We start from the raw sequence: 26,287 nt of genomic DNA, 5'->3' as shown, positions 1-26,287 counted from the left end.
CACATGTTACATGTGCTACTGGCTTTTGGAACTAACCGTTTGTTAAAGATTGATGATGTGTGTGCCTTTGCAGGAGGGGAAAACACCGAACACTATCAGCTAAACCGATAAATGAGAAAACTTTCATGAAAACAGTTTCGATGATTATAAAATTGCATGACTGCTACATTCTATTTGATGATGATGCCAATAAGTCCACCTGTTTACAAACAGCCTATTTTCTGATAGCGATAACCATTCGCGTTCCGATTGGGGATTTAAATAGACACAAAGATACTGAAATTGAAATCGGAAGCTCGCTAATCGAGAATCCTGTCGATAAATCATCCATCAAACGATTTCGTTTATGACGTGTCAACGACATTGGATTTTTGCATGAGTCCTTGGTGTATCGTGTGTCCCGGGTATATTTCTTCGGCTCTCGATACACCAAGATAAAGGAGATCGATATCAGCCATCCACATGCCGTGACCCCGGCGAATTTGCTCCGGGTTTTACAAGTATCTTTTTTATTCCTTCGGCTTCTTTCGGGGGGTTATACTTTATTGTCTGTGTTTGCTAGTGTTCTGAGTGCAGAGGATGGAATTATTTGCTGCTAGATCTCAAGTGGACAGAAGGATTTGTATGTATCTATTTAAAATGGTAGTTATTGTTGTTTTTTATGATAACAAGGATTGTTCAGGACTTTTGCTGCTTTTGAGCTATTTAAAAAATTAAATTTTTACGTAAAGAACATCAAATTACTTTTTTTAAAAGTAAGAAAAATGTAATAATAAAAGATGATTTAAACCATATTAAAAAAATTTCTTTATTGAAATATATATATGTATTCGAAAATTCTCTATTTCTAGATTCATAATTAAAAAATGACCTTGTATCTTGTGAACTATTGACATTTTTAAAGATATAAGCTCACCCTAACATTTCACTTATCGAGACCTTTTATTTGAGTACCCACATCAATTTTTCATATATTTATATATATTATATATATGTATATATGAAAAATATATCAAGAATGCATGTGGGTACTCAAATGAAAGCTCTTGATGAGTGTATCATTGGGATGAGCTTGTATCTTTAAAAATGTCAATAGTTAAGAAGGTACATTGCAATTTAACATAATTAAGAAATAACATTGTATCTTGTCAACTATTGACATTTTTAAAGATATAAGCTCACCCTGACATTACACTTATCGAGACCTTTTATTTGAGTACCCACATCAATTTTTCATATTTTTCATATATTATGTATGTATGAAAAATATATCAAGAATGCATGTGGATACTCAAATGAAAGCTCTTGATGAGTGTATCATCGGGATGAGCTTGCATCTTTAAAATATATATTATATATATGTATATATGAAAAATATATGAAAAATGCATGTGGGTACTCAAATGAAAGCTCTTGATAAGTGTAACATCGGGATGAGCTTATATCTTTAAAAACGTCAATATTTCAAAAAATACAGTGCAATTTAACAAAAATCATTATTTAATAAAGCAAAATTTTATTTATTTATAGTTCACAAATCACGGCGGTCACATAGTGACTGGTAATTGGTTACATCAAATAATTTTTTAAAAACTCATACTAATTACTAGTTCCTATAAATAATACAACAATTTTTTCCATTTTTACATCCAATTTACTACAAAAACACATTCGGATAACTAACAAAATTTTTTACTTCTGTTCCAGGCGCTGAATGGTTTCTTGTTGATATTAACCTGCGACGGGGAAGTTTTTTTCGCAACGCACAGCATAGAAAATTACCTCGGATTCCATCAGGTAAGCAAACCTCATTATCGCTCCGTATTATTATTATTATTATTATTATCAACATTACCCGTATAAATCGTTAATGCTCTAATCCATGTATCATTTCATTCATCAAAAATGAATCACTGTACTTCCAATGTACGCATATTAATATCTTGAAAAGCGTTCGTGTTGTCGGAAAGTCATAGATTGTTCGACAGCCAGGGTGTGTTCTAGGTATCAGTCCTCGTATGTTATTCGTATGACACTTGATCATCTAAAAGCAGTCTCTTAAAAAACAATATGCTCTGTCATCTTGGGTCTTTGTTCGCACCAACAACAGCAAGTCACGGCATGTTTGCAAAGTTCACTGCACGTGTCGCCGAAAGTTTACACGCAAGTCAACCTGTGCCAGGATGTTCCTCAAACAATATTGCGAGCGTATCTCGTGCTCAAAGCGCGTAATCAAATAGTGATGGTGATGTGTAATACACAATCTGCATAATATAACACACGAGCTATCCGATCTTGTAACATGTGTGTTTATAAATTGAATAGAAAGCTTCAATTTCTTTTATAAAAATAAAAATAGCTAGATTCAATAAAAACAATTTTTTGCCGAGCGTCATAGCTAATTTTAAAGAGATTTTCCCCGCGGGTATCATTTTATACCGGCAACGTCATTTAACTTCTCGTCGATCAGGATCATGAGCTTCCGGCTTAGCTAATATGGGGAATTCATAAGGCAATAAAGTAGAGGAAAATTATTAGTAGAATAAAAAAGAAATACGGTGGTTTAATTTTGAATTATGTTTTTTCTTTCTTGATATTAAAAAGCCACCCTGGTAATTTACATTACCAGCCTATTATTTTATTATGCCCTCTATTTTCACATTAGCATTTTTAGAGTTTGAAAATAGGCCAGACGATAATACCAGGAGATAAAACTACGATAAGTTCTTTTTACGACACACCGTTAAAAAAAAAGTTTACATTTTTTCTGTTATATTTTATTAAATTTCATTTCCAGGGAACTTTTTTTCCCACAGCTTTTATTGAGATTAAGTTCTCTTATTAAGATGAATAATTGCTATTGAACCTGGATAATTATATGTATTAATCATATGCTGATAAAAGAGTTTAGTAATTTATTTCTTTGGGAATTATTTTTTTTAATTTATTAAAAATATACAATTATTTTAATTTAATAAAGTTTATTATTTAAAAAATAACCATAATAATTATCTTAAAACATTTTTATTAAAAAAAAACTTTCTAATGATCAATTAAAAATTTTTTATTAAAAAATAAAATTTTATCAATAATTTTTGATGTACAAAAAATTAAAATTAAAATTAAAAGCTTGAAGATTTATTACAAAAATGTTTTTCAACAAATTCAGCTTTAAATAATTAAATTCTCCTTTGTATTAAATATTACAAAATTAATAAAGATTTTTATTTAAAAATAACCATATAATAATTATCTTAAAACAAAACTTTCTAATGATCAATTAAAAATTTTTTATTAAAAAATAAAATTTTATCAATAATTTTTGATGTACAAAAAATTAAAATTAAAATTAAAAGCTTGAAGATTTATTACAAAAATTTTTCTTTTCAACAATTTAGCTTTAAAAAATTTTCCTTTATATAAAATATTACAAAAAAAATTGTTATTTTACCAAAAAATTCCCAATAAACACTTAAAAATTTTTTCCAAACTCAATTAAAAAAAAAAAAAAAAACGAATGATCAAGATACTAACAATAAGCCTTAAAAAATTCCCAGAAGAATATTTTCAGATAACTCAATTCATCTCCGGCCGTAAAGCGGTCATAACTCATTGCGGTAATTGAGAGCTCAACCTCGTGGCCTTAAACCTCATGCATACACCCATACAAACAATAAACATAAACAAATATCGAAGCTTGCTCTATATTAATGAGCCCGTAGGATTAATTATTATCACGGGGCTGATTTGTTTGAATTTGTTGGTCCTTTGATCCCGAACCGATCCGTGTTTTAATTTAGCATCGCCCTATAGATTAATTCCCGATCGGTGTTGTTATTTTTTATTTAAATCGCAATAAATATTTTTATTTAACAAGTTGACTAATTTTTCTCGGGCCGGAAAGGATATTTTAAGGTATTTTAAAAAGATTTGAGCAAGGACTCGCGTACTGACGACAGTGAGTTATCGTCCTGAGGTTGTTTTTCCAGTTTTATTGCCTGGGTTTTATCGCGTGACGATGATACATGCGGGATCGATCGACTCCGGATAAATTATCGAATTATTCAGGTTTTATCTACACACTTTTAAATCTGGTAATCAACCGCCGATAATTCTCAACATTATTTATAATTTTCACCACTTGTGTGTCATTTATTATTTTATTTTGTTAATTTTGTTTACAATTCATCATTGAGCCTTATTGTCATCAAATAATTTATTAACATTTCACCGAATTAAAATTACAAACGTTAAATCGATAAATAATCGCTCCGTGGAAATGGAGCAGGCGTAAATCATCCGAGAGAGTGAGATAAAAAATATAATATTAAGTATCTCATGAGAAGAACAAAAGTGTAGTTTATTTTATTAAAAATAAAAATAAACGATGTTGGTTCTGCCGGCGGGGGTGCGAGCAAGCGTCTCCACTAAATAATTACAAGCTCTTAATTAACGACGAGCGCCGATCGTAAACCCATCGACGACTCCGGCGCTTCGTCCCGCCGTCAGAGTCCATGTTTCGAGATTATTTAAACCGGCAATCGGGTAAACCAACCTCCAAACTTCCAACTTATGTGTATATCTTTCATTTTAAGTTATGCTTCTCCTGTTACAACCAGACTGGGGTTTAATGCTTCCCTCAACTTTGTCGTCTACACGAAATATTGTTGATGCTCCCATGAATTATTATACTTTAAAAACATTCAGAATTCCGTGAGAAAAAAATTCAGATTTTTAATAATCGATATAAAGTTATTTTTATTTAAATATCGTCCAAATGATTGGAAATATGAGAAAATTGATTAGGTTTCTTGTATAAATTTTTCGTATCTTCAATATTTATCCCAGAATATCAAGTTGAACTTTTTAGAAATCATTTTTGTTTTAAAATAGTTCTAAAAATTATTTTTTCTGATTTTTAATTTAAATTTCTGAAGTAAATATTCTAACGAAAAAATGATAAGAGACCTTTTTTGTACACTGATAGAAGGATTTATTAACTATTAATAATTTATTTGAAGACAATTATTTAATTTATTAAATTTTAATAAATATTTTTTAACATTCAATAAATATTTATTTGAAAGGAAAGTACATTTATTAATAGATAATAAATCATATTTAATAAATAATTTATTAATTGTTAATAAATATTTATTAAATCCTATGATGTTAAAAAATCATTTATTAACAGTTAATAAAGCTTATTAAATATTTATTTATTTATTAATCAACATACGCCTATCGGCAATATACATCAATAGAGAGTACTGAAATTAAATAATATTAATTTAAGAGAGAAATTAATTAGAATTTAATTAATGAAAAAAAGAAAAAAAAACGAGAAAACAGGAAAAAGTCTTTGTAGTTTACACATAAATGAGCAATTGTTTTTGTTTTTTTGTAAAATATAAACAAATCCTTCTATCAATGTAGGAAATTAAATTTTCTATCGATAAGGTCTTGTGTGATTTTTCTGTATCCAACATTAAGCCCAAAACATCGAGTTTAACTTTTTAGAAATCATTTTTGTTTTCAAGTAGTTCAAAAAATGATTGTTTTTTTAATTTTTAACTCAAAATTCCGGATTAAATATTCAAAATACAAAAAAATGATACCTTTCTTGTAGGAAACTAAATTTTCTATAGATAAGGTCCTTTGATTTTTCTTTACCTTCAACATTTAGCCCAAAACATCGAGTTGAACTTTTTAGAAATCATTTTTGCTTTAAAATAGTTCCAAAAATTATTGTTTTTTGATTTTTAATTCTAAATTCTGGATTAAATATTCAAAATACAAAAAAGTTTGGAAAATCCAAAAGTGCACGACTCATAATGCTCATTTAATTATAAAATAAAAAAAAAAAAAAAAAAAACAAGTCGTTCAAAATTAGTTGCCGAAAAAACAGCTGTACTAGGAAGATACTGCACAAGCGCCTCTGGTGGAATAAATGTACATAATATCTATAGATATGTCACCATCCATGTTAATTTTACATGGACATATATAGATATACAGTCTTGTAGTTTTTGTTTTTTATTAATTGCAATTAAACGACACTGAATTAATTAATCATTCGCATTCAGTGACCTACAATCGTCGATTAGAATTTTTTTAAAAAAATTTAACTCAAATAATGGATTTTTTCACAAGTTACAGTGTTTCCGGGTTTCACACATGACGGACAGGAAAATTTTTTGACCTATTTTGGTGTTTTTTTCCAGCTCTATTGCAGTAAATCAATTTTTAAAAAGTATGAAAATAATCTCCATTAAATTATCTCGACAATAGTATGCAAAATATCTTGATTCCGTGAACTAACAAGGCTATAATAATAAAAATAGGCGCCAAAATGAGGCGAAAAAAATTTTTCGATCGTAAAGCACTCTCTGATGCTTTGCATCATGAGTCGTGCAAAAATGATGAGACCTTTCTTGTAGGAAATTAAATTTTCTATAGATAAGGTCTTGTGTGATTTTTCTGTATCCAATATTAAGCCCAAAATATCGAGTTGAACTTTTTAGAAATCATTTTTGTTTTAAAGTAATTCAAGAGATTATTGTTTTTTGATTTTTAACTCAAAATTCCGGATTAAATATTCAAAATACAAAAAAAAAAACAGATCTTTTTTGTAAGAAATTAAATTTTCTATCGATAAGGTCCTTTGATTTTTCTTTACCTTCAACATTTAGCCCAAAACATCGAGTTGAACTTTTTAAAAATTATTTTTGCTTTAAAATTGTTCCAAAAATTATTGTTTTTTGATTTTTAACTCAAAATTCTGGATTAAATATTAAAAATACAAAAAAAAAAAAAAAAAAAAAAACAGATCTTTTTTGTAAGAAATTAAATTTTCTATCGATAAGGTCCTGTGATTTTTCCGTATCTTCAATATCAAACCCAGACCATCGACTTAAAAGTTGACAAATTGCAAACATTTGCTGATTAGACCGAACGGTGTAACCACAGTCGATTGTCCTCGTAAATGTTATTATTATATGCACTCAACACGGCAATTGATCACGGCAGAAGTAAAAACAGCGGAAAGTAAATAAAAGTAACCCATTAAAGAGGGATTTGATTGATGAGGGTTTTCTAATCATAATCACGATAATATAAACAACTCGACAATTATTTAAATAGTAAAGTTATTTCCATGATGAAAGACCCGAGCCGAGAAGCTCGTTAATTTTTCTCTAAGCTGAATTAAATCGCCGGTGTTGGGTGTACTTCAGGACTCCGATCCTTAAATGTTTTAATAGTAGTCGGGGGGCACGTGACCACGCAATTATATGCTCGTCAAGCCGGCCCTCGGGCACTCGGTATTAGCCACACATCAGCCTCCTCAATCGCGAGCCCGGTAATTAAAATATAATTTGTGATTATCCGAGGTCTAAATGTCTAATGAGCCCGTTCGTCAAGATTTGAGATTTCTTCGTAATGTAAGCTATCGATTTTTTCTTTGTTTCTTCGCAAAGTCGCGAAAAATTATTTAAATTTTCGAATTAAAAATTCAGAAAGATTAAATAAAATTCGATCGGTTTAATTAAAATTAGAGCAAGATAAAACAAATATAAGGAGCACATCAGAACCGCGCAGCGGGACTCCAGAGGGAATATGAGAGCGAAACTCGTCGTTAATTCACTAGCATGTTCGCTTCTGGGTGATTGCGGTGAGACGGGATAACTTTTATAAAATGTAAATAAAATAAAAATATGGAATAAAAGGAAGAATATTATATTATGTGTTCTCGTCTTACGTTTCGAGTCTTGGGTCCCGGCTGCTATGCCCAGCCTACCGGTTACCGGTTACTGCAGAAAACTTCCCTACAATGCTTTAAATTATTTATCGACGCATGAATCTTTAGTGAAGGATTTAATACGCCCGGTAGTAGTCGTAAAAATCGTAAAGTCGGCGTTGCGTTTATTCGACACCTCGCTAAATATTTCACCGAGTCATGCGGTACTTTCCGATTCATTTATATCTAATCATTTTAATGTACTTATCGAAGAATTAAATTTTTTATTAAATATTAAATTTTTCTAGAAAAATATTTGTTAAAAGTTAAAAAAAATAATATTTTATATTAGCGCTTGATAATTTTAGGAACTTAATAAATAATAAAAAAATAACAATAACTTATAATTGGTATTAGCCTCACTACTTATTAAGTATACATTTAAAACTAGATAAAAAAAATAGTTTGTCATTAACTTATAGCTCGCAGCCAATCAACACCTGTCTCAGTAAGTCAGTAGTAATAGTAAAAACCTAGTTTCTTATGTATAACTTATAACAAACTCCCCAGTAAATAAATAACTATTACCCAACATAATATCAGCGGTAATAACTAATAATATTATTCCAAAGCTGTCACAGCAACATAACAAACTTATAACTTGTAAACTATCAATATTGAACAAACACATGCCTGAACTTCTGTGCTCTATGTATAATACGCAAGTAGTATACGTAACTAGAGTTAGTGATAATGATAAGAATCACTTTTACAATAAAACAAACTCGACAGACAGAATCTATGAGATTAGGTAATAAATTATGATATCCCCGGGGATTATTTATTTAATATTATTTTTTCGGGCGTGATTATATAGTCAAGTTGTCACTTGTGACCATGAATAATAATAAATCTCGATAAAGAGCTTCCGAGGTCCTTTCCAGTGGTATCAGGAGCACGAGGATCACGACTTTCGTGTTCGACTCTCCTCATACTCCTTATTCCCTTTTACTTTATTTTACTTTAACTTATTTATTTATTTTATTTTTATTGAAAGTATCTGTCTATATATGTCTGTCAGCTACTATACATAAATCTAATATAAATTATTATTATTATTATTATTTATCAAAAAATTAATAACGATTAATGATAATTTTTTTAATAAAATAACAATAATAATTATTATTATTTAATTTTTTAAAAATTATAATTATTATACAAGATTTTCTTTAATTAAATATTAAATTCATTTTTAAAAATAATATAATTTATTTAAAGCCGTAATATGTACTGCAAAATTTAAAGATATATGTTTATATATTTATATATATCTACTAGCAATCAGTTTGCTTTATTTTCCCCACAGAATAGAATAATTCACTCTATTGATCGCGTACAATGTTCAGAAGCTATTTATTACCCTCCCGATGTAAAGCTGCATACTTCCGTAAACAGTAATCTTAAGGTTAACTATTATCCTACTCATACATTCTCGGCAACTTAGCATTGTGACCCGGGATTCTTTTTTACCATTAGACTCTATATTACCTCTATCAATTCCTCGTTATCCTTATGTTTTTTCGCAATTGTCCGTGTCAGGCATAAGACATAAGACATAAAACACATAACATAAGACAGAAAACTGAGGGGAGCAACTTACGAAGAAACAAACTAGATATTTAAACTTTCCAACCCTACTGTCATGTTATCTTATACTTACACTCGTAACTTATAAAATAACTTTTGCAAACTGTCGTTACGATTCATAATCCACCCATTATTCATAAGGCTATAAGCTGCGCAGCATAATATTTGTTTTTTAAATTCTTTTATTGCAAACTTTGTTTGTACTTTTGATAGAAAAGTAGCCGCAAGTGTTTAAACAAAATTTTTAATTGAGCAAAAAAAGAAATTTGCATTTTAGCAGAGCGTGGTTTCGATCCACGGACCTCTGGGTTATGGGCCCAGCACGCTTCCACTGCGCCACTCTGCTTTGCGGAAAGGGATCTAAATTGAAGTTTATTTCAATTTTTTATTAATTTCAACCCTTAATAAACATCCAGCTTTTTTTATTGTCAAAATTATAATCATTAAAAGATTGTGAGTGTATTTTAAAAGAAAGTTAATGTATGTTTAGTAATGTCAAAGCTGAGAAAATTAAAGAGTGCTAGAAGGGTCGAAAGTAATGATATGAAGTAAAAAAACGCGTTAGTTAATTGAAAAATTAAAAGAAAATTATAAAAAATCATTTTTTCAAACAAATTATTGTAAAATTGACTAAAAAGTACCTAAAAAAAATTTTTGACGGTCAGTTTATTGTATAATATAGATTTAAACACACTTAAAGTGTCTTTGATATTTAAATTTCGTCAAAATAACACCAATTGCTTCTAAAAAAAATCCCATAAAAATTTTTAACACCAATAACTTCTTAAAGCCTTAGAAAATAATCAATACAATATTTAGGATCCGAAAATAATTAAAAAAAAATATATTTAGCAGAGCATGGTTTCGATCCACGGACCTCTGGGTTATGGGCCCAGCACGCTTCCACTGCGCCACTCTGCTTTGATGTAAGGGATTTAAATTGAACTTTACTTCAATTTTTTATAAATTTCAACCCTTAATAAAAATCCAGCTTTTTTGTTGTCAAATTTATAATCATTAAAGGATTGTGAGTGTATTTTAAAAGAAAGTGAAAGTATGTGTTGTAATTTTAAAGCTGAGTAAATTAGAGAATGCTAAAAGGGTCAAAAGTAATGATGTGAAGTCAAAAAACGCGTTGATTAATTAAAAAATTTTTAAAAAATCATAAAAAGGCATTTTTTGAAACAAATTATTGTAAAATTGACGAAAAAGTCACTTAAAAAAATTTATAATGGTCAATTTATTGTATAACACAGATTCAAATTTACTTAATAGTGTCTTTGATATTTAAATTTTATCGAAATAAAAAAAAATAACACCAATTGCTTCTAAAAAAAATCCCATAAAAATTTTTAACACCAATAACTTATAATTAAAGTCTTGGAGAATAATCAATACATTATTTAAGATTTGAAAATAATTTTTAAAAAATATATTTAGCAGAGCGTGGTTTCGATCCACGGACCTCTGGGTTATGGGCCCAGCACGCTTCCACTGCGCCACTCTGCTGTTGATGATAAAAAATCCTAATAAGTCATTCAATAGCTAAACATTTCTTATCAACCCACACCTCAAGGCTTAGTCAACGAATTAATCAAGCACCTACGATAAATTATGTTTCAGTCCGACATCGTTCATCAGAGCGTCTACGAATTGGTTCACAGCGAAGACCGAGAGGAGTTACAACGACAATTAATGTGGAACTCTTTTTTACCATCCGAAAGTTCAAACTTACCCCTTCACGACGCGCTTTCCGTCCAGCATAGCCATCTGCTGGAACGGAGCTTTACAGTTCGCTTCCGTTGTCTTTTGGACAACACTTCCGGGTTCTTGGTAAGTAGTCTTCTTTATTCCTCATTTTTTCTTAAAATAATTTCTTATTTTTTCCTTAAATTTTTAAGAACAAAATTCTCTTTCAATAAATTTTAAGCCAGTCTAATTATGTAATTAATAAATACACATGACTAATTTAGACGCAGACAAGCTTATTTAACGACTCATCAATCAATTACAAATTAATGATTCTTCAATGAAATAAGAAGAAGATATCAAGGATTAAAAATAAATTTAATGAAATTGATTAATGATGCAGCGGTTAAATAGATAAATGAAATAAACCCGGCATTGGTAATTGGTCTGATGGGAAATTCACAAATTAACCAAACAAAGACGGACTTTATCTCTTTGTTTAGCGGGATAAAATATAGATTTCTCATTATTACTCTCCATGACTCGGTGATATCACTAGCAAGTCCCTTGATAATTAAATCCAGATGTTGCTTTAATTAAAAATCAATTACAATAAAAACTGTTATTTATTTTTATTTCATTTAAATATAATTAAATATTTCAATATTTAATAATCAATATCATTATTTATATATCTTCTCTAATTTTAATTATCAATTTAAATAAAAAAAAAAACTTCTTGACTATAATAAATTTTTTATTTAAAAAATTTATCTTGAATAAAGTAAAATTTTCTTAGTAAAAAAAAAATTCACTTAAACCCAAGAATTTTTTTTCTTTGCAAGAAAATAATTTTTTTTTATTAGTATATTTATTTATATTGTACTTATTATGTAAATTACACTTACGGAAAACTTCTAAGGCTGGTTAATTTAATAAATAAATAAATATTAATTATTTTTGTAAGACAAGAAATGAAAGATAAATAAAAGGAAACAATGAAAAGACTCATTGGTAGTTTTAGGTTTTAATTAAGCTGAGAGTTTAATAAAAGCATTGCGAATGCTGAGACAAAACACTAATTAATGTTCGAGCAAAGTAAGACAGACTAATGGACATAATATTACAGCAGTCAGTCGAAAAGGATTATTATGCTTATGCAGTGACTGTTTATTTGTATTTTGCTTCGGGTTCGAAGCAAAAACTACCGCTTTGACGTTTATGAAAATTAAACTGTAATCGTAAACTTTTTACCCGAGATTTAAGCATAAGACTAAAGTTTTTAATTTTCAAACTTTAAATAATTATTTTAAACTTTTTTATTTTACTTTTCAGAGATTAGACATCAGGGGGAGGGTGAAGGTCCTGCACGGCCAGAATAAAAAGGCAGAGGAGCCTCCGCTGGCCCTCTTCGCGCTCTGCACGCCTTTCGGACCCCCTTCGCTGCTGGAAGTCCCGCAGAAGGAAGTAATGTTCAAGAGCAAGCACAAACTCGACTTTGCGCTTGTTTCCATGGACCAGAGAGGGAAGATGCTTCTGGGGTACACCGACGCGGAACTTACGAATTTAGGCGGCTATGACTTGGTGCACTATGACGACCTGGCTTACGTCGCGAGTGCTCATCAAGAACGTAAGTATATTAAAGGTTTATTTTAAAAGTGGGAATTAATGAATTATTATTTACAGTTCTGAAAACTGGAGCGTCGGGGATGATCGCGTACAGGTACCAGATGAAAGATGGCGGCTGGCAATGGTTACAGACGAGCTCTCGCTTGGTCTATAAAAATTCTAAGCCGGACTTTGTGATCAGCACCCACCGGCCTTTAATGTAAGTATCATAAAATTATTATTCTTTATGTCTTATTAATTTGTATAAATTTTTTTGACTCTTTAAAATTTTATTTACTTTGCAGTTAATTTTTTATGATAAATCTTTCGAGTAGATTTAAATAACTTCAAATTTAATTATTTTTTGTAGATATCAATATCAAATACTTGAAAATTAAGTTAGCCGGCATTCAAAAATTTTTAGAATTTTTTTTTTTATTGAAAAAATCATTTCAAAAAATTGGCTGCCCAATTTTAAAACACAGTAACTGCACAATTTTAATACCTGAGTTTATTTAGTATTGCTGTATTTTTTATAACTTTTAAACCTTAATTTCTTTCAAGTATTTTTTCTTAAAAATATTTAAAAATTTTTTTTAAAATTGCACTTACAGTTTTTCAAGTTTTTTACAAATAAAAATTTCCGCTGCCCAATTTTAAAACACAGTAACTGCAAAATTTTTATACCTGAGTTTTGTTAGTATTGCTCCATTTGTTATAACTTTTAAACCTTAATTTCAAGTATTTTTTCTTATAAATATTTAGATTTAAGCATTTTCTATTCATAAATCAAATTTTTTATCAATTTGACGCGCAAACTTTTTTTTAATAAGAAAAATTTTAAAATTGTCAGTTACTGTGTTTTGAAATTACGCAGCCGAAATTTTTATTTGTAAAAAACTTGAAAAACTAAAGTTTTAAAAAAAATTTTATTCTAATTTAATTATTAAAAAAAAATTAAAAACATCGGCTAACTTTAGTATTATCAAATACTAATCCATAAAATTAAAACAATAAAATTTTTTATTTTAAATTGCACTTTGAAATCAAAAAGTTCTTTACGTGAATTTCTGTCTTAAAATTATAATAATAAAGTTAGCCGACATTTATAACTTTTTTATTTTGCTTAATTTATTAGCTTATAACTAAAAAATATTTTTAATAGTTTTTGAAGATTTTAATTTTTTTTTCATTTTTTAATAATTCTTTAATAAAAAAAAAATCATCTAAATTTTTAGATGTCGGCTAACTATATTTTCATCTTAAAATTAAATTATTATTTTCTTTTGATAAATTTAAAAAATCTTTTTGTATAAATTAAAATAATCACCCAATTTAATCGCAAAAAATTCTGGATTTAGGGAGGAGGAAGGCCGCGATCTTCTAGGAAAACGTACGATGGACTTCAAAGTGAGTTATCTAGACGCGGGGCTGACCAACAGCTACTTTTCAGACAACGACAGCCTGACAGGGCCATCAATGACCCCGACATTACCAGCGCAGCCGACGCCTCAGCGAGTGAACCGGCGATACAAAACCCAGCTTCGTGACTTCCTGTCGACGTGTCGCAGCAAGAGAACCAAGCTGGCCAATCAATCGTCGAGTTCTCCGCCTTCGACGCCGACAGTGGCCTCGGTGGACTACTTGGCAGCGGACACCAGCGCAGCAGCAGCGGTGGCAGCGGCGTACAGCAACCTGAACACGATCTACCCGACGCCGTACGCGCCGAGCGCAGTCGCGGCTTCGAGCGACCCTTCGCTGACAACTTACATCGGTCACACGGGCAACTACCACCAGACTCTGTACCCGGCTTCCGCGCTGGACAACCGCTACCTCACCACGGAGAACCTCTTCCAGTACCGGCCGCTGGGGTCCTACTACCCGGACTACCACTCGACGACGGCCTACAACGGCTTCATCGACGTCTCGCTGCCCACTTATGACACCCACCAGCTGGCGGGCAGCAAGGCCGAGGAGAGACTCTACTGCCAGCAGCTGGAGAGCCCCAAGTACGGCTACGTCGACAGCTCCGCGAGGCACCCCAACAACTCGCCCTACGCGGCCAGCCCGGTCACCAGCGCCTCCAACATCCACCAGAACCCCGAGATCAACATGGGAGTGGGCAGAGCGGGCAGCAGGCACTCGCTAGAAGGCGCTTCCTCCAGCAACTCCGCTGGAAGCTCTCCCGTCATCGCTGCTAATGGAGTCAGAACTCCCAAGATGGAAGACGTCAAGCCCGACGTCTACGGCAGCGAAGCTCCCAGGCAGACTGTCCTCATGTGGGGCCCGCCGCCCAGGTCCCCGCCGAAGAACAACGGGAGCTACAGTCCTCCCACCCCACATTCCACCCACTCGTCTCACTCCAACACCAATGTCAATGTCAACAGCGACCCTCTCAAATCCCTGGCAGAGATGAACTCCCTCAACGGCGACTGCAAGTGGAAGACCTCCCCCAACGGCGGACAAGCCAGTCCGCCGAGGAAAAATCATCACCAGAACCAGAACCAGGCTGCCCAGAATCAAGGACAGTATCCGGTTACTAGTCACAGTCACTACGGCGGATACGCGCATCATCAGGGACATCATGGGGACACCGGCGAGGTATGGCAAGGAGTTCAGCACCACCACTACCAGTACTATCCCTACCACCATCACCACCCCGCACCACCAAGACACACGCCCCAGTGAGTGTCACCGCTGCCTCACGTTTTATTTTTTTTTTTTTGCTATTTTTTTTCTGATTTTTTTTTTTTGGAGTTTTGAGTAGTTAACATTTTTGATGAGGATTAGGAAATAGTGATTTTATTTAAAAATTAGGATTTTTATTTTAGATTTATTTTATTAGGGGACGGACGGGCAAGACGGAGAGGGCGGGTAAAATGAATAATCGTTTTAAATCGCTGGTCGGTCGATAGAAACATTTTAGACAGCAATCTATCAATCTATTATGTAACTACACTTACCGTTATCGATAAAGCATTGGTTTTGCATACTTGTGGGAATTTTTTTTATAAATATTGAAATTTAGGAAAAAAAAAATTTTAAATCGTAAGTATACAGTACTTAGTTTAATGTTGTTAAGGACGATGCAGATTTGATTTTTTTTCTTCATATTCAGGACGCGGTTGATATTTTTGCGACGATTGTTTTGATTGAAATGTATTTTCCAATCAGTATTCGTTTTACGCGACCTGAGTATTCATTTTGCCCGCCCTGGTAGGGCAAAACGGATAATGTTGACTTTTTTTTTTTTTAATTTCGAAGAAGAATTTCTTTGTTATTATTTTTATTTTACTTTAATTATAAACTTCAATTACCCAAAAAATTATTAGCCAAAGTTAAGAATGGATATGATTGTAATATATATTTGTTATTTCATTTTCAAATTAACATATCCGTTTTTCCCGTCCTTCCCCTAGATCAAATTAATTTTTTATCAGTATATAAATTTGAATTAGAATTATTTAATAGTTTTTTTTTTTTTTTTTTTTTTTTTTCAAATTATTATGATTATTTAAGCTGCATTCGAAAATTCTCTATCTCTAGATACATAATTAAGAGATGACCTTGTATCTTGAGAACTATTGACATTTTTAATGATATAAGCTCATCCTGATGACACTCTCATTTGATTACCCACATCAATTTTTCATATATTTTATATATTTATATATCTCACAAATACCATATATATAAAATATATTAAAAATGCCATGTGGGTACTCAAATGAAAGGTCTCGATGAGTGTAACATCGGGATGAGCTTATATCTTTAAAAATGTCAACGAGTAATAAATGACATTGTATTTTGTCAACTAATGACATTTTTAAAAATATAAGCTCATCCCGATGTTACACTCATCAAGACCTTTCATTTGAGTACCCACATCAATTTTTCATATATTTTATATATTTATATATATTATATATATGTATATATGAAAAATATATCAAAAATGCATGTGGGTACTCAAATAAAAGCTCTGGATGAGTGTAACATCAAGATGAGCTTATATTTTTAAAATATATATTATATATATGTATATATGAAAAATATATCAAAAATGGATGTGGGTACTCAAATGAAAGCTCTTGATGAGTGTAACATCAAGATGAGCTTTTATCTTTAAAAACGTCAACATTTAAGAAAGTACAGTGCAATTTAACAAAAGTCATTATTTAATAAAACAAAATTTTATTTATTCATAGTTTACAAGTTTAATTAAAATAAAAAAAACCTTGCAGTTAAATAAAAAAAATACTTTATCAGTATAAAGTGTAATTTGGTGCATTAATGTTTGCCATTGCTTCGATTTTTCGATTAAGAGATACCGTATGACATAGTTACGTCCATACTGAATAAAACTAGCAATCACTTTGTAAAACAAACTTGCCAATACTCTTTTTATTCTGATGGCCTATCAGATTCTTAGTAGTCAGACTTTGCCGCATGCTATTGATTATTTATTAAGCTCCCGCTTTTCAAGTAGAATCTGCAAAAATAGTTGAAAAAAAATAGTAAGAAAAAAAAGCAAATATTAAAAAAAAAGAAATAAAGAGTTTAACGATAAAACGTACTTTTGGTTACAGCACGTCACCATCGTCAGCGGGAACGGGGACGGACTTGGCCGGCTCGGGCATGGACATACCCCAGGAGCACAGCAACACTACCATCAGCAACTCATTATATCATCAGTCGCATCACGCAGCCTCCTCGGTTGCCTCAATAGTGCCAGCTGCCTCTCAGATACCAAACCGGACGCCGGGAGTCCTCTGTTGTCCATCTCTGAGGTGACCAACACCCTGCTCAACCAGTAGAAAATCAACCAGACCCTTTTCTCACCAGTTCACTCTAAAAACTCAATTTTAATTATAAATATAAATTATAAATATATTAAATAATTAATAAATAATTTAATGTTTAAAATTTCAGACTGCTCGCAGTCTTAATTGTATATTTTAAATAAGTCTTTATTTAATTTTGTAATATAAAAATTTATTTATAAATAAGCCTCGGGTTTAAAATAATTGTCTGCTGCACAAATGATTTTTTTTTTCAACGCAGTTTTTTTTTATTGTAAAGAGGCTAGATTATTAGCGAGATTGTGAGATAACTAGAGTCATTTAATTCGATTTTTAATTTTAATTAAAAATTAAAATGTATATGGGTGATTCTCTGTAAGGACGTCTTAAATCTGTACAAAATTGTCCGACAAAATTATTTTTGATTTTATTAGAAAAAAAATTAACAAGGGCTACAAAACTAACAGCTTAATCATAATAAAATTTATTAAATAAATAAATAAATTTATAAAAATAATTTATTCAATTTATTAAATAAATTTATTTAATTTATTAAATAAATAAACAGCCGAATTAAATAGACTGCCAGGGGACTGATTTTTTTTTTTTTTTTTTTTTTTTATCAAATTGAGAAAAATCAAGCAAACTATTTCAATGCATTCAACTTTTCAAGTTCTCAATGAATGTTTACATTAATTAGAATAATATTAAGACTTATGGATCCAATTTTATAAATAAAAATAGTTGCCAGGGGACTGAGTTTTGAAGTCCAGACACATATTTCCAGCACAAACGGGGCTTTGACACTAAATAAAAAGGCGATAAAGCGCTAACAGCCCTATGGTTGTTAACTCAAAAGGCTAGTTGGGTCCTTATAAACCTTACAAAAGGTAAAATAACACGCTGGATTTTTTTTGGCTTTGAACTTCTGGCAGGGGACTATTCTGAAAATGCCTGGGACAAACTTTGGTTTAATAAATTTAATGAAACAAATTAATTTTCGGTACTTTTTATTGAAGAAGATTGTTAGTTAACTAATTAAGTTTATAAACATTATGGACCAAATTATATATTATGGACGAATAACTTAAAATTTAATCTTAAAGTTTTAATTTTGGGAATGGGACTGTTATTTCGGTGGTTTACGAATTTATACCAAAAAAACCAAAATTTATTTCATTTTAGTTTTCAATGCTCCAAATAGAAATATTTTTTTACTTTTGTAAGAAATTTTTTTTAATAAAAAAATAACAATTTTTCTAATAAAAAAATGCCTGGGACAGCAAAAAACATCCTTACAGAGAATCACCCATATATTTTAATTTTAAAATAATTGCGTGTCTAATGTCAAAAAAATTTTGTATGTTATGAATTTTTTAACAAAAAATTTTTATTAAATTTTGATATTAGAGACGCGAAAAAAAAACGTAAATAATTATTCTGTACAATATATTATGCTTGTATAATTTTTCTACAGAAGAAATACGTATTCTGTGATATGTGTTAGATTATTAAAACACAATAATCGTCAGAGACGTACATATATTGTAATATTTATTATCATTATTGTAATTAATAATACTTTTGTTAGACAAAAGCTGTAATAATTTTTAAAATAATCCGTAATTAATTTATTAGCAATTTTTTTTAATTTATTAAAAATGAAATTTAGTTTAAAAATTGTTTTGTTAAATTATAATTGGAGTAACTCAGTCTTGCCAATAATTTTTGTTTTATTTGTTAGTAAGTTTGTAATTTTTGTACTTAATTAATTTATAAATTATTTATGGAATTTTTTTTTTTTTTTTAAGTTTCAATGCAGCTAGGTGGGCCTTCCATATTTTATTATAATTAAAATTTTAATTAATTACAAATAATTATTAATATAGTTCTCATTTGCAAAGCCAAAGGAATTTAAAATTTGGAATAATTTATTTGTAAATTAAAATTTAAAAAACTGAAAAAAAAAAAAAAAAAAAACGTCCATTATTAAAATATATTTATGGTAATTAATTAATAAATCAACTGAGTACTGTATAAGATAAAAGTTGACTTTGCAACTGAGTGCAATAAATTAAAATTCGACCTTTCTGTTGTCCTTTAAAACCGTTTTAATAACAGCAATTTTGCATTAAAAATAATTAATTAAAATAAATAAAAAAAAAAAAAAATAATTAGCAATAAGAAATCAAGTCTAGTCCATGTATAATGCGAATTAGTAGTCGTGTGCTCTTCCTGAAATAATTTCCAGCATATTTATTGCTCGGAACTTCAGATCGAGCATAAAAATGTATATTAATTGTATATTTATATATTCAATTTAAAAAATATTATCATTAAATAAAGATAACTTATACTAATTATCAGTAAACACAAAAAAGGTATCATTTAATAAAAATATAAATAATTGTATTAAATATAAAAGACGCATTCTCTGAGATCTCAGTACTGTAATTGCGAAAAAAAAAAAATTATATTTTTATTTCAACGCTAGTTATTGTTACTTTTAAAATTAAATTGTACAATCACTTCCATTGATGCGGCATAAATAAAATAAATAATTTAAAACAAGCTTAGATCTGTCACTAAAGTGATAAATGTAAAATTACATATCATTAAATTTTAAATAAATAAATTAATGTTTCCTATTTCACGTTGAATTTGATAATATAATTTTATGTATCATATCATGCCAAACGATTTAACAAAAATATTATTCGACTATTTTAAATCCTACGTTTAAATTTTCTGAGTAATTAGAACGTTAGCCGTATTCATATCGCTAAAATTTAAGCTCTTGAAAAAAAAATTTTAAAATGTATGAAATGTTTATATGAATAAATTATAATATAGAAAAATAATTAATTTAGTGAGTAATTAATTATTAAAAGGTCTTTTATTTTTCATGGAATAATTATCTACGACAAAATTTCTTTTGCAATATTTTATCTTAGCAATATTTTCTCATGGAAAAAATATCTTCGAATATATTTTCGTCAGATTAATTTATGCGGTGAGTAATTTTGTTTTGAGAAATTATTGTACTTAAGATATTTTTCTATGGGAAATTTTTACAGAGAAATTTTGACATGAGTAATTTTTGCGGATTAATAAAGGCAAGAAGCCTTATTAAAAAAATATATAATATAATACTTGCATATCAAATATAAATTATAAAATTATATGTAAATTATTTATTTACATGTATGATACAAAACAAGTAACGGGCATACAATCTTTTAAACAATTATTAAAACAATTACTGGAAGATAAAAAACGTCAAATTGAAATTTTTTCTATTGATTGAAGACATATATATTATTTAATCTGAAATATAAAATAGATTTTTTAAATCACTAGCTTTAAATCTTTAGATCTTAGAATTTTTTCCTCTTAGTCGCAACCACGTTATTGCGGGACTTGAGAGGCGACTTAGTTCTCTGCGAGTGGCGCTTCAGAATTTCGTCTAAAGACTCACAGGCTTCGCAGACGTCGGCCTCGTTGACCTCCAAGGTGCACAAATTGTGCCTCCACTTGCTGTAAGGGTCCTTGTACGCGCATTCGGGACTCACGTTGCTGTACTTGGTGAACTCTGGGCCTCCGGCGCAGAGTTTCATACCGCTTACGTAATCTAGGAGTGACTCGAAGTCTGTGATGCTTCTTATATATGCTGGTTTGTCTTTTAATACCGTCCTTGAGTTGATTAAAAATAATTCGAAGTTCAGTTTCTCGTCAAAAATAATCTGAAAAAATTTATTTTATTAAATAATGACTTTTGTTAAATTGCACTGTACTTTTTTAAATATTGGCGTTTTTAAAGATATAAGCTCATCCTGATGTTACACTCATCAAGAGCTTTCATTTGAGTATCCACATGCATTTTTGATATATTTTTCATATATACATATATATATAATATATATTTTAAAGATATAAGCTCATCCCGATGATACACTCATCAAGAGCTTTCATTTGAGTACCCACATGCATTTTTGATATATTTTTCATATATACATATATATAATATATATAAATATATGAAAAATTCATGTGGGTACTCAAATGAAAGCTCTTAATGAGTGTAAGGTCGGGGTGAGCTTATATCTTTAAAAATGTCATTAATTGACAAGATACAATGTCATTTCTTAGTTATTGACATTTTTTAAGATATAAGCTCATCCCGATGTTCCACTCATCAAAAGCTTTCATTTGAGTACCCACATGCATTTTTGATATATTTTTCATATATACATATATATAGTATATATATAAATATATAAAATATATGAAAAAATTGATGTGGGTACTCAAATGAAAGGTCTCGATGAGTATAACATCAGGATGAGCTTATATCATTAAAAATGTCAATAGTTCTCAAGATACAAGGTCATTTCTTAGTTATTGATATTTTTAAAGATATAAGCTTGTCCCGATGTTCCACTCATCAAAAGCTTTCATTTGAGTACCCACATGCATTTTTGATATATTTTTCATATATACATATATATAGTATATATATAAATATATAAAATATATGAAAAAATTGATGTGGGTACTCAAATAAAAGGTATCGATGAGTATAACATCGGGATGAGCTTATATCTTTAATAAAATCAATAGTTCACAAGATACAAGGTCATTTCTTAAAAATATAAATTATTATTTATTACCTGCTTGACATAAAAAGGCTCAAAGCCTCTACCATGAAAATTAACCATCGAAATTTCACTGACAACAATTCTTTTAACTGGTTCCTCAGTGCAGTGAATAGCCCAAGAGCGATCCGGCAACACGGAAACAACATCGTCTGAGAATCGGATGTCATTAAATAATCTGGTGATAATCAATTGCTCTAATTCATTTTCTGCGTAATCTAACTCATGCACGTCTGTCTTTCTATTGCTTGTAGATGAATTTTTATCCACGTGATTCTGTCAAAAATTCATTATTACAGAGAATATTTTTAATAAAAACAGACGTAAGACAATATTTGTAATTACTAAGAAAGATAAAATAAACAAACGATTGACGTACGTCTATTGTCAGTGCAATAATTGTGGCAATTAAGTCAGTTACTTACAGGTACAGGTGGTTCATCAGCTTCCACTGACTCGCGCCTATTCTCCGACATTCTAAAAAGGTAATTTTTAAAAATTAATAATAAATTATTTAAATAATAAATTAAATAAAATAATTAGATAAATAATTACCTAGTAGGCTCTTCACCACTCAGCCTTGAATTAACAGCTGATTTATTTCTGGGTACTTTGCGTCTTCTTGGCATAATTATCAGAAAAATTTATTGTATTTATTGTAAAATTTACCAGCAATATGTGTTAAATAAAAATATCAGTGATCGATGAGATGACGTCACATAAATAAGTAAATATATATTCATACTTTTATACAACGTAATTGACAATCAAGTGTGCTTGCTCGAACTAGCACAAGATTTCATCACGCAGACACTAGAGTAGTAAATAAAAGTGATTTACTAATGGAAGATAAATTTGACAAGAGGGCAGCACCATCGTCCCGACAACTAGCGCCACCACCTGTCATTTTTACAAACTTTCTTGCAACAAATAATTGAAATTGAAAGTCATCTTACTTATCAACAATATGCATATCTATATTTATGTGTATTTTTCATATTTTTCTGATAAGAGTCGCTGATTAAATTACGTAGACAAAAATTAATTTTGACAGATAGAAAAGGACAACAAAAATGACAGCTGGAAGCTTGTAATTATTTAATTAAGTATTTATAAATTAATTAATTTATTTTTGTAGAGCTATTGCTATGAATTCCTCGTCGTTAAACTCCTCTGTCGGGTCCAATACTTCAAGTATTTCCGATTCTACAATTAATTTGAAAAGCAAATTAACAAGTATTATCAAAAAGTTGAATACTATTTTTGTCGGCGAGTATTTGGAGCGGCGATTGGTCAAGAATCATCCGTCTCCTGTTTACAAGTATGTTATCAATAAGTATAAGTGTAAATATAAATACTTACTTATTTATTTATAGAAGCTATTAATAATTGTTTATATAATTGATATTTATTTTAGAGATATTGTTGTAGTTGACAAAGACGAAGAGATTGTCAAAATTTTAAAACAAATTTATAATGTTGTTCGAGAAGAACTCAATGGAGAAAAATCTCTCGGAATTACTAGTAAGTATTTAGCTGTCACTTGACAATTTTTTTATTTTATTCAAAAAAAAAATTTGTTCTGAAAAATTATTTTTAAAAAATTGCATTTTTAATATATCTTAATTTCTACATGTCAATTAATTTTTTTACCATAATTTATTTATTAAAAAAATGATTATCTGCTAAATTAATTTTTATAATTTGTTCAGAAAAATTATTTTTTTAATTTTTTTAAATTTCTACATGTCAATTTTTTTTTTCTAATTTTTTTGTTGCAAAAATTATTAAATATCTTCTTAATTAATTTTCATATATTTGACATTTATTATTTATTCATTAATATGGACGATAAAATTTTTAATTTAATACGTAATTAATAATTAATAATTAATATTATAGGAACAATTATTGATGACGAAGTTCAAGATTATAAATTATGGGTTGACTTGGACCCAACTCCACTTGGCAAATATTGGTTCCAAATAAAATCTGTCAAAATTTACGACAACACTGTCCAGTTTAATTTAAAACGTTTAAAGTCATTTCACAATACGTCTCGAAGATCAACTATCCCAGAAGAATATCCCGAATTCGATATAAATGAAGTAAGAATTCAATTACCTACACAAAAATAAAATCAATAATTGTACGATTCATGATACGAAGCATCAGAGAGTGCTTTACGCTCGAAAAATTTTTATTTTCAGATTTTGACGTATCACAATTTCGTAGAGGCCTCAAAATTTCTCGCAGTTGTCTTAATGAGCCTGATAACACTCCTCGCAAATTTTCTCTGGTACTTTGCTGATTTCAGTATTAAAATAACCCACGAGCTATCGAATTTAGTCAGAGCATTGACGCCGATATTATTCGGCCTCTATGAATTTTTGAGCCGATGCGTGGGAGGATTGTACTGGCTGATCTTTATGCTCTGTCGAGGGACCAGTGTAGCGCCTCCTAGACAGCCGATAGCTCTCATGCCTAACGTTCGTAGGTCCGGGTATGACACCAGAAACACATACGGGCGATACAGATAGTCATTAGTCTTACAATTTAATTTAATCTTGTTTTTTTAATTGAATTAAAAAAACTTTACACTAATTTTAATGACATTGAAATTAACAGACACTTAAAAATTTTTTAATTGACAAAATCTAGAAAATTATTTTTAAAAAATTGCATTTATAATTTTTTAAAGCTTCTAAAGATGAAATTTTTAAAATAAAATTTTATTGCTATAATTTATTTTTTTAAAAATTAAAAAAATTATCAGATGTCTCTAATTTCAGTATCATTAATTTAATAACTCCAGTATAATTATTTATAGATACTCTATCATGTACTCTAATTTTTCCTACCCACAAGATGTAAATAAAAAAAAAACTTGTATGTACGAGAGGTTTTTATTTCAACAGGAATGATAATTATTTTTAGTCTACTCAAAAACCTAGTTTTATAGAGTAGTGCCTGATTACATTATTAATTTGGTCGTAGTAATTTTATTGATGTGATATTTCTTCTTCGGAATGTTTATTTGGTGATTCCAATAACACCACAGGCCAAACGAGCTCCAGCGTTACCAGTTGTTGCTGACAGCTCGTGGCCACCTTTGCCCAAGTCATCGGGGTCAGCGTGGACCTGATACAAGATTAAAAATTAATCAAACAAATTATTAACAAGCTTTTAAATTAATCGAACCAATTATTAACAAGCATTTATTAATTTAAAAAAATTACCACAAGAGTTCTGCCGATGATATTGTGATCTCCTTCAAGCCCGATCATTTTGTCAGTAATGTTGACCTTGGCAACACCGTCAGCACCTGCTGTGACATTTCCCAGGTCTCCAACGTGCCTTGCACTGTCCTCAGGACCTCCATGGTCTTTTTTTAGCGGGTTGAAGTGAGGTCCAGCACTGGTACATCCTGAAACATAATTATTTAAAATTTTCTGATGAAAATTAAATTAACCGACATCTGAAAATTTTTATAATTATTTTTATTGAAAAAATTGTTGCAATCAAATTAAAAGAAAAAATTTCACATGTAGAAAATTTTGAAAAATTATACATGCAATTTTTTTTAAGTATTTTTTTACTTGAAATTTAATTGTTGAAAAAAATAGAAAAATTTTTGAACGTCGGCTAACTTTAGTATCATAATTTTCTGACATCAAAAAATAAATTTGATTTAATTTTTTTTCTTTAACCTGCTATGTCAGAGTGACGCAAGCAATATTGACCTATTATTACATTGATTATATCTTTGTCAATAATTATATAAAAGATACATTCGCTAAGTGTATTTATAAATATAAATATGTTGTGATTATTAATTGAAATAAAAAAATATTTACCATTAGTGTTGTCACCAAATTCGTGAATATGGAAGCCATGAAGACCTGGCTTCAGACCAGTGACTTCTCCTGTGACCTTGACAGGATTGGATCCACTCTGTAAAAAAAAAAAAAAAAAAAAAAAAAAATTAAACCGGTTGTTGTAAAATTGTAAATAATAAATAAAGATTAAGTTAGCCGACATTTGAAAATTTTAAGAATTTTTTTTCATTGAAAAAATTATTATAAAAATTTCATTTGTAAAAAACTTGAAAAACTTTAAGTGCAATTTTTTTGTTTTAATTTAAT

General features: G+C 29.7%; 4 protein-coding genes and 3 non-coding genes across 11 annotated transcripts in view; 2 read left to right on the top strand and 5 right to left on the bottom strand.

Annotated features, from left to right (window-relative positions):
• The window catches only part of LOC123258590 (aryl hydrocarbon receptor), a 142,827-nt gene extending 125,232 nt beyond the window's left edge, over nucleotides 1-17,595 (top strand). For 2 of the 5 annotated variants that reach the window (XM_044718701.1, XM_044718704.1), the window contains 6 exons: nucleotides 1,708-1,797; nucleotides 11,012-11,221; nucleotides 12,413-12,707; nucleotides 12,764-12,905; nucleotides 14,047-15,369; nucleotides 17,275-17,577. In XM_044718701.1, the coding sequence (XP_044574636.1) occupies nucleotides 1,708-1,797; nucleotides 11,012-11,221; nucleotides 12,413-12,707; nucleotides 12,764-12,905; nucleotides 14,047-15,369; nucleotides 17,275-17,479 (2,265 nt within the window). In that variant the 3' untranslated portion in view covers nucleotides 17,480-17,577. Of the gene's footprint in view, nucleotides 1-1,707; nucleotides 1,798-11,011; nucleotides 11,222-12,412; nucleotides 12,708-12,763; nucleotides 12,906-14,046; nucleotides 15,370-17,267 lie in introns of all 5 variants that reach the window. The other 3 variants (XM_044718702.1, XM_044718700.1, XM_044718703.1) reach the window with 3 other exon arrangements.
• Nucleotides 9,663-9,734, bottom strand: Trnam-cau. The gene has a single exon. It is a non-coding gene; the product is annotated as a tRNA-Met (tRNA).
• Trnam-cau lies at nucleotides 10,238-10,309 on the bottom strand. Its single transcript has one exon. It is a non-coding gene; the product is annotated as a tRNA-Met (tRNA).
• Nucleotides 10,826-10,897, bottom strand: Trnam-cau. Its single transcript has one exon. It is a non-coding gene; the product is annotated as a tRNA-Met (tRNA).
• Nucleotides 17,596-20,364: 2,769 nt separating the features above from the next.
• Nucleotides 20,365-22,965, bottom strand: LOC123259116. The gene is made up of 4 exons (XM_044719381.1): nucleotides 22,698-22,965; nucleotides 22,568-22,619; nucleotides 22,158-22,418; nucleotides 20,365-21,230 (listed from the first exon to the last, which is right to left on the bottom strand). Exons 1-4 carry the CDS (start codon nucleotides 22,769-22,771, stop codon nucleotides 20,865-20,867), a joined length of 753 nt encoding a protein of 250 aa, XP_044575316.1. The 5' UTR covers nucleotides 22,772-22,965; the 3' UTR covers nucleotides 20,365-20,864.
• A 119-nt stretch (nucleotides 22,966-23,084) lies between these two features.
• On the top strand, nucleotides 23,085-24,800 carry LOC123259115. Its single transcript, XM_044719380.1, has 4 exons — nucleotides 23,085-23,463; nucleotides 23,560-23,666; nucleotides 24,045-24,250; nucleotides 24,353-24,800. Exons 1-4 carry the CDS (start codon nucleotides 23,291-23,293, stop codon nucleotides 24,680-24,682), a joined length of 816 nt encoding a protein of 271 aa, XP_044575315.1. The 5' UTR covers nucleotides 23,085-23,290; the 3' UTR covers nucleotides 24,683-24,800.
• Nucleotides 24,801-25,032: 232 nt separating this feature from the next.
• LOC123258781 (superoxide dismutase [Cu-Zn]) lies at nucleotides 25,033-26,096 on the bottom strand (the record flags this gene model as incomplete). The annotated part of the gene is given in 3 exon segments (XM_044718994.1): nucleotides 25,033-25,283; nucleotides 25,382-25,569; nucleotides 26,000-26,096. Coding segments are annotated over 3 exon segments (393 nt in total), but the record flags the coding sequence as incomplete, so codon positions are not given.
• Between the last annotated feature and the right edge of the window lie 191 nt (nucleotides 26,097-26,287).

The sequence above is a fragment of the Cotesia glomerata genome, linkage group LG2 (assembly GCF_020080835.1).
Source record: "Cotesia glomerata isolate CgM1 linkage group LG2, MPM_Cglom_v2.3, whole genome shotgun sequence".
NCBI classification, from domain to species: Eukaryota; Metazoa; Arthropoda; class Insecta; order Hymenoptera; family Braconidae; genus Cotesia; species Cotesia glomerata.
Note: the sequence above shows the minus strand (reverse complement) of the source record. Positions and strands in the feature narration are given on the sequence as shown.